The sequence below is a fragment of the Tripterygium wilfordii genome, chromosome 1, assembly GCF_013401445.1.
Source record: "Tripterygium wilfordii isolate XIE 37 chromosome 1, ASM1340144v1, whole genome shotgun sequence".
NCBI lineage: Eukaryota > Viridiplantae > Streptophyta > Magnoliopsida > Celastrales > Celastraceae > Tripterygium > Tripterygium wilfordii.
In genome coordinates this window covers 10,511,968-10,525,847 of record NC_052232.1, presented here as the reverse complement: position 1 = coordinate 10,525,847, position 13,880 = coordinate 10,511,968, and the positions used below count along the sequence as shown (strand labels likewise).

Sequence of the window (13,880 nt, the reverse complement as noted above, 5' to 3'; positions counted from 1 at the left end):
AATAAATAAAGAAGAAAAGAAACAAATCATGATGAACCCACAATGACATTCACGTCAAATCTACTTGTCCACTTTTACATCACCACAAAAATAAGACTAATAAAAAGCTTCAATCTTGAGCTTACCCCAAACAACAAAACTAATTGTTACCAATAACATCTTGTCGTTGCATCGAAACATATAAATGTTGACTAATCTGACTAACATTGAAATTGGTAAAATGAAATGGTTGAATAATTGAAAAATGAGTTGGTTACTTGGTACTCACTTTCCCACGTCTAATAGGTCATGGGTTCGAGTGGAGGAGGCATGATCATTTACTGAAACACAATAAGTGCACGCCGAGATCCAACGCGCACAATACCTTGGCGGGAGCCTGCCTCCACGCTGTGTTACTGAATTAGACCTCATGGTGCAATGGGAAAGGACAAAACTCAATTGCTGCACCATCAGCAGGGCCTTCCTCTCAATACATAGATAGACTATTGACTTGCAACCTTTCATTTGATCTAAGATTAGAAATCATGACCATCATTTGGGCCGAGATTTTGAAGAAGCCCATTTAAAGTAACCGCAGTTTGCTTCAGGATTTGAGGAAGGACCCTGCAACCAAAAAACAGAAATTATGTACAAAGGAAACTCAATTTAAAGAGAATAGAATGAGTAGTTGAATACACAGTCTATATATACAATACCTCAGCTCGAGCGCAGACGTAAAATCTGCGACCAAAAGTAGGACCAGGTTTCTTCACTACTCGAGCAACACACGGTTCCTTATGGCCCTTGCAAAGAGGTATGCTACTCTTCATCAGTTGCTGTATCCTTTGCCATTCCTGTAAAGCTGTGCTATTTTTCTCTTTCTCTAAAGAACCGCAATGTTCTTCATCCTCATCCTGGGTCAATGAATTCGAACCAGATCCACAGTGCTTGAAACAATTGCTTTCATCAGCTTCTGCCGAGACAGGAGTTTCATGAGATTGGTTACTACAATTTTTTACCACTGCCTGCTCATATGAGATATCAGTTCCAGAGCTGTCGTTAGTAGTCTTAAGACTTGAACTTTTCTGGAAAAATGCCCTCACAGAAAGTTGTGATTGCTGGCCTCTTCTCACTTTTTTCCTGCTATTTTCAGTTGGCACTGAACTATAATGCTTACTCCGCAATGTGATTCTGGCTTTATTGCCATCCTCGTCAACAGATTCTCGGGAATGCTCATCTGTATTCGAGAATCCACCTTGGGGATCTTGGCTCAAAGACGAAGAAGTTTCACTTGTTGGTGTGCCACTATTTCCATACGGAACTGAATTTGTGGCCCTGAAGGATTGGAATTGAGTCGCAACTTGTCTCTTCATTAACACAGAGACTGCACAAAAGACCAAGGGTTAATTAATCTGTGGTAACACATGAGAAACATGCAGCTGAAAAAATAATGAACCACTCGCACCCCCCTCAAAAACTCAAGAAAAGAAATAGAATGAACAAAGTAGATCGCAAGAACGAGAAAGTTCTGAATACCTAGCGTTTGTTGAAGCCCACGAATCCCCGTAAGATATCTAGCAGATAAAGAAGGAGTGCTATGCCGGAGGATAACAGAGATTTCTACCAAATTCATATACACAGGAGCGTGGTCTGAACCTTCCAGCTTAATGCTCCAACCTCCTTTCCACCTGATACAGGGAAAAAGGAGAGATTTAGTCATTATGTGTACACAGTGTTACAGGATGTATATGTAATATGAATCCGAGCACATGCCTATGTAAATCTTGTATCATTTGATAGGACTAAGAGAGTAAGAGGTGATACAATTTAGTCTCATCAGGAACTAAAATGAGTGAGAATTCTGGTAAGCATCTGGCACATGCTTAGGTATCAATCTCAACATCTAGAAGCTCAAAAATCTATCAAGGGACTTTAACTACTTGAATTAGATTTACATTGTTTACTCGTTCCAAGATAAATGCCACCTTTGAGAGAAAAATCACGTGAAGAACATAGGATGGAAACAACAGCAAGAAAGTAAGACACATGAGCACACACTCAACCAACCATGCAGATGCACAAGGCACGATCATACGAGTACATACACATTGAGACTATTAACAAATCAAGTTACAACAACATAAGAATGTATCATAACTAAATATGTTTAACTATGTAGTTAAATAGAGCTTACCTAGTTGTATTACCGGGTTTCCAGCGTTTATACTCTGTCAAAATATCACATTCCTTAACATGGCAAGTTACGAACTTATGCCCTCCTGGGTCGTTATCTTGATGCAAGCAAGATCCGGCACAAAGAATATGGTCAATTCTTGACCCGTAATTGAATTGTTCAGCACCGGTACTTGATGGCCAGCATGTGTATGCATCCTTCCTGAAGAGTATTTGGTACAAAAAGGACTCAAAATCTTTATATCTGCTCAAGTATTTTGGGGAAATAAATAGCACAATAGAATACCAGTCGTTAAACGAGATACTCAGAATTTAAAAAATTAAAAAATTCTCTGTTTACCGAGGAATCAAAACTCAAAATTTATGCAGATTCAGAACTACAAGAATACCCATTAACAAACACACAATCATAGGGCATAGGCTCTAAACCTGTCAGGATGTTTTACTCTGAAAACATCAAAGAATGGGCCACCGGATTCCACCAGGATAGATCTAAACCATCTTCTGAACCTGCAAAGCATTTCAACGAATATTTTAAACAGTCCAAACTGCATAAATCTTAATAGATAACCTTAAGTCAACTCGAAAGTGCAAACAAATTCGTAAGCATATTAGAGAAGCAAACTTTAGATATCAGCAAGCAGTTTACTCATTCTTCTCAAAATCTGATTCTGCATCACAGCGGTCTATAGCAGCTGGAGCAATGTTCAGATCTCCAACAACAAAAACCCTTCTTCCCCGATGCAAGATAGATTCCCACCTTTTCTACAGCCAAAATTTCCAATATCAACAGAAAAGGAAGAGAATTACACATGCATGCTAGGCAAGAGGCATCGTTCATTTTTCTGAGTGAATGAAATAGATGACAACCAAAAACTTCTACAACAAGACCTAGGATGCACTAAAAATTGAGTGCCAAGCGAACATGTGAATAAAATATAGCACAGCTTTAAAACTGATGAAATTCAGAGGAACTCTTAGCACATACTAAGCATACAAAATTGAAAACTATAAATCAGATGAACTTATGTTTTCTCCAAAAGTGATTCTTCTCTTTCAGATCAAGGCCTTGGCAGAACTCGTCATTGATCTGGATTTTGATAGGTAAAAACATGCACACATCACAAAGAAAATGAAACAAAATCAGCTCTGTAACTAGAGTTAAAAATCACAATTAGCAAGTCAATAACTTCTTGAGGCCTACGAGCCATATTCCCTCTAAATTCCATAAATTTGGCTAAAAAGTGACCTTCCACTGGGTAGGAGTTACATTGTATTCATCCGCCCATCATTCGTCAGAAGGATCAAACACGATTGAACTAATCAATATTCCAGGTTTCCCAAACTAGGTTCACATCATCAAAAAAAAAAAAAAAACACCTTTTATAAGTACATGAAGCATATGGAGTAATGGAGAAGAACAAAAAAAAATCACAGATGACATGATCATACACGTTCATGAATATAACAACAAAAATCCCTATCCATCAAAGCTGAAACAACGAATTACCACTGCACAGAGAGACTTTTGTCTCAAGTAGCATAGTATAAAATTTATGTTACCTGTAGTATATTGAAAAAATCACGCTTAAACTGTGTCCTCTCAGCATCATCACATCCTGCTCTAGGCCCGTATATATTGAATAGCACTGCCCAAATTCCACAATTAATTCCATCAGAAAGTAAAAACCTTGATGAAGAACATAGCGATGTGTACCAAATTTAGAAATGACCAGTAATAATCACCAAAGTGGCTGTGATCAGTGATAACACATCGTCCCTCCCTGTCAACTTTAAGAAGTTCATCATTTGTGAACTCCTCAAGCCCTTCAGCAACTGCACCATCTTTTCCGCCCTCACCATTCTCTAAAAGGCCAGTGAAGCCTTCCTCTGCAGCAATCGGCAATGCCACTTCGTTACTTGAAAAGGCCGACTTTACACGGCAAAACGTTGCTACCCCTGCACAAAACGAAACAAAACAGACTAAACACACCATATAATGATAGACGCTGAAGAACATAGATTGAAATTTCCCAATTGAGGCATTTCAACAAACACCTTACCTGAATAGCCAGTCCGGCCTTTATCATTTGTTCGCGTGCAGGAGAAAAACGATTCATACCCATCAGCCATGACCACATCCGTTGTCAGCTCCTGTCTTCGTAATTTGGTTTCCTGGATTTTCGGTCCAAATTGAAATTTGGGCAACGCGAATAACGAGGAAGAAAATGGTAATCTTTACACAGAAGAATACCTGGAAGCATATAATATCGGCATCGAAGGAATCGAGTAGTTTGAGGAGAGAACCAAACTGGGAGATTCGTTGCCTCAGACCATTCACGTTGTACGTTACTATCTTCATCGCTACATTCGCATCGCTAGAGAACTGCGAAAGCAGAGCCAACGAACCGTGAATGCAAACAACGTTTCGTTCGTTAACCGACCGGTTTACTTGTAAGCGAATCACTGATAAACAAATAGAGCCCCAAGATTTTGCCAAAATCAGGCACTTATTTCAATGCAAGGAAGATAAGACTCATCATGGATCAATGGCAAACCAGCGATTTGGCTCCTTCAACTTCTCTTCAGGCGTTCCTGAACCGAGGTCAATTTGCAGCTCCCGTGGAATCCCTAATTGGGGTTGATCAGTTTTCGATTTTGGGCAGAACTGTTTGCATTTTATGCCTGGTTTCCACTTGTGTGTTATTGTTGATTATGCACTCTCATAGGCAGAGGAGTGAAGCAACATGTAATTATGGAGTTTTAAACTCCAATTAACCATATTTTTTTAGTTATTACTCCACAGTCGGACCAATTCTTAACTCAGTACATCAACTCAGCCTACTCAATACTGACGACGTAAAAAACCGAATCGAAGCCCATGAACCCATGCGAAAAATAACTCGCGTGACAATTGATCTGATCTTGCGGCCTCCTCCATATGCAAAGAGTTGCAGGAGTTGCCAACCTCACCATCTCAACAAAGCTTCTTTGATTTGTAGATAAAATTCGATTCAATTTTAGTTCTATTTTGCTTCACAGCTTTTGTTTTGCATTTGGGACAATTTTTGGCAAGGCTGAGTATAGAACCATAGATGATTAGCGCCATGAATCCCCAGAGTTGCAAATTATTCTGGTGCTTATCAGGAGAAGCTGTCTGATCAGAAAATGTTCCATCAATGCATAGACTCCATAAGACACGAGGAAAAAAATAAAAATGTCATACCAAAGGATATACAAGGATACACCAACCAACCATACAAACACAACACTTTGCAGTAATATTACTCATGGTCAAGGAATACAATTTGCAGGGCACAACCATCAAAGTCCCCAACACTCCATCAAGAATGTACGCTTAAGTACGACCATCCATCGCACCTTAGGCTGCTACATTCCTATTTCTGAAGCTGACATCTTAGTATTTGTAGTCCTACATGAAAATCCATGATCACATTATTCTTTATTCCAGAAAGATGTCGACCAGGATTTGATGATGAGAGGGAGGAAAGGCCTGCTAGGGTCGAGTACGATCTTTGAGATAAATAACATCTGGGAACGAAGGGTCTCAAACCTCTGTTTTTTTCTGACATCTCAATCTTCAAAAGGCTCCAGCTCTAATTTACAGCTTCCTAGGGTTCCGATGGTTAGATGGGCTAGGCACATTTCTTGAACCAAGGCTTGCAGTTCTTAGAAGTCTGCGAAACTCTGGAAGGCTTATTTTTCCATCTTTGTCGATATCAGCCTCCTCAAGTAGTGGATCGATAGAGCCTCGTAACCCCGTGTGCTGCAAAGTAACAAACTTTACAGTGAATAACGAAGAATGGTGTCAAAACTGAAGAACCAGATAACATAGCCATCATGTTATAGTCAATCACGCATCCAAGTATAACCACACAATTTGACTTAAAATAGCCGCAAAACAATAAGTTCCATCAAATTGCAAAATATAATTATGACGAATCCAGTACGGCCAAAATATTTTCTTGGACTTTAAGGACAAATTGCCTAAATGTGGTAGGTAACGGGAATGAGAGGAATATCCAACATCCTGACCTTGTTTCTTTGGCATGCGAAAATAAAAGGTGAACAAGTAATTTGGCTAATGTGGAAAGAAATATTACTAACCATTCTAAGTTCCTCTGAAGTTATGTAACCATCTTTATCCAAGTCAAATTTCTCAAAGGCAGCCTGAGACAGCTGCTGCCACTTTTCAGAGTTATGTTCCTCCAACTGATGCACATGTAGAGTGGCTGCAACAAACTCAGAGAAATCTACGAACCCATCTGTATTACTATCAATCTACATTAAGATAAACAAAACTATTATGGTTCAAAATTATAGGCCATGCCCAAATACCAAAAGGAAAAGTAGAATGCCTTGTGCATGCCATTTCCTGGAAAAAAAAAAAAGAGGGAGGGCGGCACGCAAAGAGGTGGCATTGAAATGATTCATTGTCAAAAGAGGAAGTCAATTGCATGGGAATTTGAAAAAATGGTATATGAAAAATAATCCAAACTTTACCGCTTGAAGAATCTCCGCAACGCGTGATTCTTTCAACCTCCAGGGAAGATCTTTAGCAAGAGCCTGCACTGAAATCATCATTGTTAGGGAAGAAAAAGAGAAACAACCCTAGAGAGCGTTAGAGCGGCAAGTGGGGTGGGGGAGGGACCATATACACCATAGATATACACATTTTAGGTGGATATCTTATGATAATCCAATCTAAATGCAAAGAATGGGTTTACCTGTCTCATCTCTTCAAGACTAATAGCACCATTTTTATCTACATCCATTGCATCAAATTGATCCTTGAGATCAGCCAACTCCTCTTCATCAAGTGTGCTAGCTAATGCCTGCAAACCAAATGATTAAGGATAAATTATGATCAACTGAAAATATTATGCCACAAAGGAGGTTATTGAGGTTATTTACCCTTAGAGCAAACTGTTTCAAACGACTGTACTTTACAAATTGTCGCATATTATTGAGAACGGATATATCAATAGGGATCTCAGATGCATTTCCTCCTTCTCTAACCCACGGGTGTGCTGTAAGTTAAAAACATATTAAACCTTTGAACCCACAAATGACGTCAATTTAGAAGCACTAACAACATCTATTCATAATTAGTTCATTATATTAATTAGTTTATGCCTCCCACGGATCCACTCACTTACACAGAGCCTGAGCCGCAGTGAGTCTTGCTCGAGGATCCTTCACCAGTAGTTTCTTCACAAAATCTTTTGCACTGTTGCTAATGCTTGGCCATGGTTTGCGGCGAAAATCAGGCTTGTTTCTCAAGACCTACAGATATTGGCAGCAGTACAAAAGAAAATGATTAGACAAAATAAAGTACCAAATCATGCAAAAGATATTGATATCCAATTAATTAAGAAATTTTTTATGGGCTTACAAATAGGTATGGTCAAGTTATAACCACAGTAACGATAACAAGTCAAGGTTATGAAAAGGCTGAAGACATAAATGGACTAGTGGAGAATCAGAAAGGTAGCCAGATCACCATCTTGTTCACAAGATGATGAAGCATAATAACCGGAGAATTTTATCAAGGTTTTATTTAAGATGTTGCGGAGCTTAATTGACATATAATTCATACAATCTACCAATGAAAATGTGAGGACCCAATTTCTACTAGATTTAAGGTAAATGAAATTGCAATGTTCAGTCCTAGACTAGAGAAATAGATATTAACAAAGAAATTATATTGAGTGAAGATTGTACTACACCTCCTTGAATATACCATCCTCAGTCTTATCCCAAAAGGGGCGTCTTCCACAGAGTAAAATGTAGGTAATAACACCAATACTCCAGACATCTGATTCAGGTCCAGACCTACGCTTCAATACTTCAGGAGCAACATAGTAGGCACTGCCAACAATATCATTAAACTTCTTGCCTGCAATTTAGGGGAAATATATGATTCTGTAAGTTTGATAATTTCAACCGAAATCTTCAGGAATCTTGGTCATGAGCATAATATCATCAAATATCTAAAATCTAAATAAATGGCGCAAAGTATATAAAATAGGCTAACAAATTGTGTTAGCAAAAAATTTTTAAAGCATGGAAAGGAACATACCTGGTTTTATGAAGTCGGATAAACCGAAATCTGTGGCCTTCAGAGGCGAATCCTCTTTCGCTGACTTGAAAAGAAAATTCTAGACAAGACAATGTATGAGAGAATCACGGTCAATCAGTCTGAGTCTTTTTTTTTCCGGTAAGTCAATCGGTCTGAGTCCACAAAACATGAAAACAATATTATATGCATCTCCTGCTAATTTGAACATACCTCTGGCTTCATGTCACGGTGAACCAAACCATGTAAATGACACTGGGCTGCAACTTTGAGCATCTGCCGTACAACTACCGCTGCATCTTTCTCAGTATACCGACTGTCCTTCCTGATTCAAGCATGTCAAACAGAATTAAATCCTAATTTATAATATTTCTCTAAAACCAAAAGGCTTGAAAAATCACAAAACCATTATGTTTAGACAGTAATATCATAATTGGGCAGCAGCCACACCCAAGAACAATGAAGTTTCAGAGAAGGTTAAATCTTACTTGGCCAATATTCGATCAAGCAATTCACCACCTTCACATAACCTAATAAAACAGCAAGATATTGAATAAGAAAGAAGAATCAGAAGCTAATGGTATTTGAGGAACTGAAATAAACATAAAAACAAAAAGATGGAACAATGGGATGCAAACATTTGAAGCAGGCAGTAATCACAAGTAGCTTGAAAGCGAAACTCACTCCATAACAATATATACATAATTTTCATCCTCGAATGCATTATGGAACTGAACCACATTCTCATGGCCTGTAAGAGCTTGCAAAATCTTGACCTCTCGCTTAGCATCCTCAACGGCAATAGGAAGAACCATCTGCCAACAAAACCAAGGACTATATTTTGAGACATTGAAAAGTAAATTCTAAAGAGGAAAAGTAAAAACAAGTTTCTGCAGGTCTAAAACCACAAAACAAAAGTTCCATTTTATACATTTCAATCATTAATTAAATATTATATGCAAGCAAGCAGGACAAAGAAACAAAATCTTCGTCCATAGCCAAAATGGCATTGAAAAGGAAAAGTAGAAAATAACCAAACTACTGAAGAACCGAAATTTGATATCTCATAGTATAAACTTGAAAGGGTGACCTTAGTAGGAAAAATATAGTGCACAACCTCAATCTCCACGCCCTATCGGAACATACTCTTTACACCCATCTTATAAATCAAGGGAGAAGACACTTTCCTTCATTGTCTTTTCAATCTTTAGAGTGAATGAATATAGCTTTTTAAGCCATGAAACACTTCAGGTCACGGAAAGCAACATGATATTATTAGAAAGAACTAATGAACATTATCAACCTTGTTGATCAACCATTTCTATGAATGTTTGACAACTTGAACTAGTGTGTGATAAAAGCAACGAACATTCACATTGATTTTAGCAATGATGGGAACACGACACAAAAAATTATCAAGAAACCAAAACTGGCAATAAAGGAATGTAATATAATTATTGTTATGTGGTTAGGAGCACAAATAATTTCAAATAAAGTTATTGGAACAATCAAACACCAGATGTTTAGGGGTTTACTAACAATGAAATATGAATATTCAAGCCAAGGCATGATTTCATTCTCCCAATTGCGAAGCAAAAACAGAAGTAAGTATCAAAATCCAACTAAACAATTGTAGAATCCTATCCGTAAAGTATAAAAGACCATTACCAGAAATCAGAATCCATAAACATAACCTTTAGTCACTGTTGGGGAAAAAAATAGCAAATCAATCTTACCTAACTACAAACTCAATTTGTTCTCAAAGCCATTAACCAGAAAATAACACATCAATAAAATTCGTCATCACCCACACAATGAAAATTTTAATAGCAACAAAAGGCCAATACAGGAAAGCTTCGCTAAACCAGATTCATCAATGACCAATTGACCAACGATATTCACGCCAATCGGTTAAAAACAAATAAACCAACAAAAACTCATTTCCACAGGGAGAAAATTTAAGAAAATTACCTTCATCTTCTCAATCTTCTTCACGGCTACACGATCCCCATTAGCCTTATCAGTGGCAACATAGGTATACCCAAATTGGCCATGACCCAACAACTTCCCGATCGTGTATCTCTTATCGAAATCCTTAGCGTACCCAAAATCCGTGCGCTTACCGCACGAAAGAATCCCACTCTGTTTCCTCGAATTACCCTTGTCTTTCGCCCTTGTCGCCTGTTTTTGGACCTCATTATTGTTCCTCCCATGTTGTGATGCCGGTTGTGGTCTTTGTCTCTGCTTTTGAGTTTTATTTGAAGCATCTACCGTCGTTATCACCGTCGATTGAACGGTTTCTTTGCGGTTATGATGCTGGGTCGCGGCGTGGGTGTTGCTATTGGAGCCACTAACCTTGCTGGCAGAGAAACAGAGACCCATGATATCAAACTAGCTTTTGAAAGATCAAGAAACATAGATTTAAGGCTTCTTGATCAAAAAGTTTCAGCTATATATGCAAATACATACATGTAAACATATGTTGCAGATGTGAATAAAGAAACGGTGGGGACTGGGAAAGAAAGGGAGGAAGGGGAGGAGCAGATAGGAGGAAGACGGGAAGAAAGAGGTGGGCAGGTGGTGGTCAATAAGAGACTTTTTGAATAAACAAGATTTGAGAGAAAACTCCCGTTGTTTGATCTTTCTCCGTTTTTTAGACGGAGAAAGATAGAAAATAAAAAAAACAATGTATTTGGTTACTTATTTGTCCAACCCTCACATCATTAATCAGAGTCAAAATGGGGGTAATATTTTAGGTGTCTCAAACAATATTCTTGATCAGATGACATTATTTTTTGAAAAACTTTAATCTCAACAACGCTTAATAGTTTGAAACTAGACAAACAAATTTAATAGAGTATTCTCGACAATTATCTACTCTAGCTCCAGAAAGTTTCATAGGCTCGATTGGGATTCTTACGAATTTGAAAAAAAATTATGATTGGCATTAATAGTTGTTGTGCATCATGTAAGAGACGAAGGGCTCGCGAATTCACTTAGATCAAACTCGTTTAACTCAGCGGTTGAGATAGTTAGGATATTAACTGCTGAAATTTTTATCATTTTCGTTTGAAAAACGCTTTAAACTTGACAAACAAGTTTAATAAAGGTATGTTGGACAATCCTACATACTTTTGAACCATTTGAAGGATATTTTTTGTCACTCACTCTATAGTGTGTTGGAGGATCTGAACATTCAACTTGTTTAAAATTATAAGGAGGGTTTGATCATAAAATTCATCGATTTATACAAGAAAATGCTCTAAGTTGCTTTATATATGTACAACATAGAGATATTGGTTTTATAATTATATATGAAGTTATACTTGCACATAGACAATGTGTATCAAAGTGATTCTTAATATATATATATATATATATATATGTATATGTTTATGTGTGTGTGTGTTCATAGCCTAATGAAAAGTGGTGATGATATAAAATAATAAAATGAAAAAGATGGTAATAAGTGTGTTATTGTTTATGGCCATGACCAAATTTCAAGGAAAGTATGTATGGTCTCAATGGCTTTAATTTTAAATTAATTGCTTCAAATAATTAAACAATGCATTTATCTTATTTTCGAGAGAGAAATTTCTATATAAAAGCCAGAGTTTGGACGTATATCGGACCACATATATTTTTGCATCTGATTCAAGCAACACGCGCGTCATGTACAGCTTGCGTGCATGAATATGTCCACCAATATGGAAGAAGTGAGCGTTACATACCAAATACGCGCGATTCGCCGATACCCAAAGAGGCATATATATACACCCAAATAAGACTTGGTCAGTCAGACTTCACTGGCGATTCCAATGGATTTTCAAGATCCAACTTGCGACCTAATAAGAGACCAATCTAATCAAACCACTTGGGGTTGGATTGGTCATGCAAGTCCTTGTCAAATTATCATGACTTGAAGAATGCTTAGTCAAATTAGAGTTAGTTGAATTAAATATTGAAGATTCTTCTTCAATAACTCTAAACCTGACTAACGAGAATCACGAATAATTTATATGACACTCATTCGTGTGGTATCTTATAGAGGTTTCGAGATCGAGTCCCCCATCATCTTTCTCTATATAATAAAAACAAACTATAATTCTGACCGACGGTGAGTGATTATCAAATCTGGGTAATTGATTTCAAGAAACAAATTGCCAATTGGGTCAACCATGGACACCACAGTCAGTCTATTTAGTTGGCTCAATTCTTTAAGTAAACTAACAATAATGCGGTATCTGACAATTTTACCCAACAAGTATCCTTCAATTACCATAATGGGATCCATTATATATGGGCCAGCATATACATGTGACCCAACAAACATGGGCCAGAGAAGGCAAATGTGACTTGAATAAATCTACTTTGGGCTGCTAAGGAATGGCCCAACTTATTTTCATAGATCCGTGATTGGGTAATTCAAAGCAAATATTAAAAGAGGCCAATAACTATGGGCCCTTTCTTAAACCGCCTGAAATAAATTTGGGCCCAAGCAGATAACTTATCTAGGATTGAGCCCAATAAGGAACAATTATTTTGGGCCTATACGAAATCTTTTCAATGGGCAGCAAATTTAAATACAATGGGTCGAAAGTTCAGATTTTGGTATGTAATATGTATAACGAAATTACCATGTGATCATCATAAAGTATATTATCATAATCAAGCCATTAGTAATTTATTTTTTTAAATGAGAACCGCATCACAGAGCTTTCCTTTTCGACGGTGAAGTTGGGTTTAAATTCGGGACGAACAGACCGCGTATACAACCTGTCGACATATAAATTGAATTGAGACTCAACGCAAAACTGAATGGGGAAAGATCCCACTAGGGATCGAACCATGAAAACCCCACACATACGCCTTTAGCGGAAGCCGACAACCAGCTAGTTTGACTCAAGACATTTATCACAAAGTAGCACAAATATACTAGTACATACTCTCTCTTAACCGATAACGACATTATAAAAGTTTATCCTTTGAGCATTCTTATGGATTTAAACTCCGCTCGTCAAGCTTGTGCGCATAATTAATTTTTCACCTGACAATAAGGTAAGTTGGGCCAAAGAACAATATGTGGCCACAAAAGTATTTCTTTCTGTAGAAATCGAACTCATGAGCTACCGAGTCCATGCAACTAATACATACAAATAATTATGAAATTTATATTAAGCTTATATTCATAATTTATTGTATTAAGCGTAAGTAATAATTGCCATTGCTGACCTTTCTATTTCAAAAGTTGGCATTGCTATTCCCTAATGATTTGTGCTTAACAGCCCAATAGGGTTTCACTTGGTCCATTTTATGGTACCAAAGAGGGGCTCCACCAGAGAGGAGACAAGTTCAAATCAAAACCAATTATAAAATCCATTTTCTCAAATTGAACTAACGAACAAATAAAAAAACATATCTAAATATTCATAGTTGGATGGTCTAACCACCCTTTCTGTCAACTTCCATTAACAAAAATCCAGTGTGAAGTGGACGCAAAGAAAGAAAACAATAGAAAAGATGGGAAAACTCCATAATTTCTCTTTAACTCTTCCTTTTAAGTAATCACAAAAATTATCCTCTATTAGTAAGTAGTAACCAACTCTTT

General features: G+C 37.4%; 2 protein-coding genes across 6 annotated transcripts; both read right to left on the bottom strand.

The window, feature by feature from the left end:
- Positions 1-26: 26 nt before the first annotated feature.
- On the bottom strand, positions 27-4,903 carry LOC119990801 (DNA-(apurinic or apyrimidinic site) endonuclease 2). 5 transcript variants are annotated; one of them, XM_038836948.1, is made up of 10 exons: positions 4,427-4,903; positions 4,236-4,347; positions 3,890-4,131; positions 3,736-3,821; positions 2,822-2,932; positions 2,602-2,682; positions 2,174-2,374; positions 1,516-1,667; positions 696-1,363; positions 27-603 (listed from the first exon to the last, which is right to left on the bottom strand). In XM_038836948.1, exons 1-10 carry the CDS (start codon positions 4,532-4,534, stop codon positions 532-534), a joined length of 1,833 nt encoding a protein of 610 aa, XP_038692876.1. In that variant the 5' UTR covers positions 4,535-4,903; the 3' UTR covers positions 27-531. The 5 variants fall into 5 exon arrangements, with proteins under 5 accessions (XP_038692876.1, XP_038692945.1, XP_038693017.1 ...); XM_038837017.1 differs by having other exon boundaries at positions 2,822-2,937; positions 3,919-4,131; positions 4,427-4,902; XM_038837089.1 differs by lacking the exon at positions 2,822-2,932.
- Positions 4,904-5,343: 440 nt separating this feature from the next.
- On the bottom strand, positions 5,344-10,936 carry LOC119991101 (calcium-dependent protein kinase 28-like). Its single transcript, XM_038837341.1, has 12 exons — positions 10,244-10,936; positions 8,957-9,087; positions 8,761-8,802; positions 8,486-8,597; positions 8,276-8,354; positions 7,923-8,092; positions 7,353-7,479; positions 7,108-7,223; positions 6,921-7,028; positions 6,697-6,759; positions 6,301-6,474; positions 5,344-5,959 (listed from the first exon to the last, which is right to left on the bottom strand). The coding sequence occupies exons 1-12, from the start codon at positions 10,652-10,654 to the stop codon at positions 5,795-5,797; spliced, it is 1,698 nt and encodes a 565-aa protein (XP_038693269.1). The 5' UTR covers positions 10,655-10,936; the 3' UTR covers positions 5,344-5,794.
- Positions 10,937-13,880: the final 2,944 nt, after the last annotated feature.

Excerpts from the sequence above, each read along its gene's own strand:
- LOC119991101 (XM_038837341.1), bottom strand. The coding sequence starts at position 10,654 with ATGGGTCTCTGTTTCTCTGCCAGCAAGGTTAGTGGCTCCAATAGCAAC. Across the intron at positions 9,088-10,243 it reads AGAAGATTGAGAAGATGAAG|ATGGTTCTTCCTATTGCCGT; the intron begins GTAATTTTCTTA and ends TTTTGTTGGCAG. Across the intron at positions 8,803-8,956 it reads TATGTATATATTGTTATGGA|GTTATGTGAAGGTGGTGAAT; the intron begins GTGAGTTTCGCT and ends CTGTTTTATTAG.
- LOC119990801 (XM_038836948.1), bottom strand. The coding sequence starts at position 4,534 with ATGAAGATAGTAACGTACAACGTGAATGGTCTGAGGCAACGAATCTCC. Across the intron at positions 4,132-4,235 it reads AGGCCGGACTGGCTATTCAG|GGGTAGCAACGTTTTGCCGT; the intron begins GTAAGGTGTTTG and ends CGTTTTGTGCAG. Across the intron at positions 2,683-2,821 it reads TCAGATTTTGAGAAGAATGA|GTTCAGAAGATGGTTTAGAT; the intron begins GTAAACTGCTTG and ends AATGCTTTGCAG.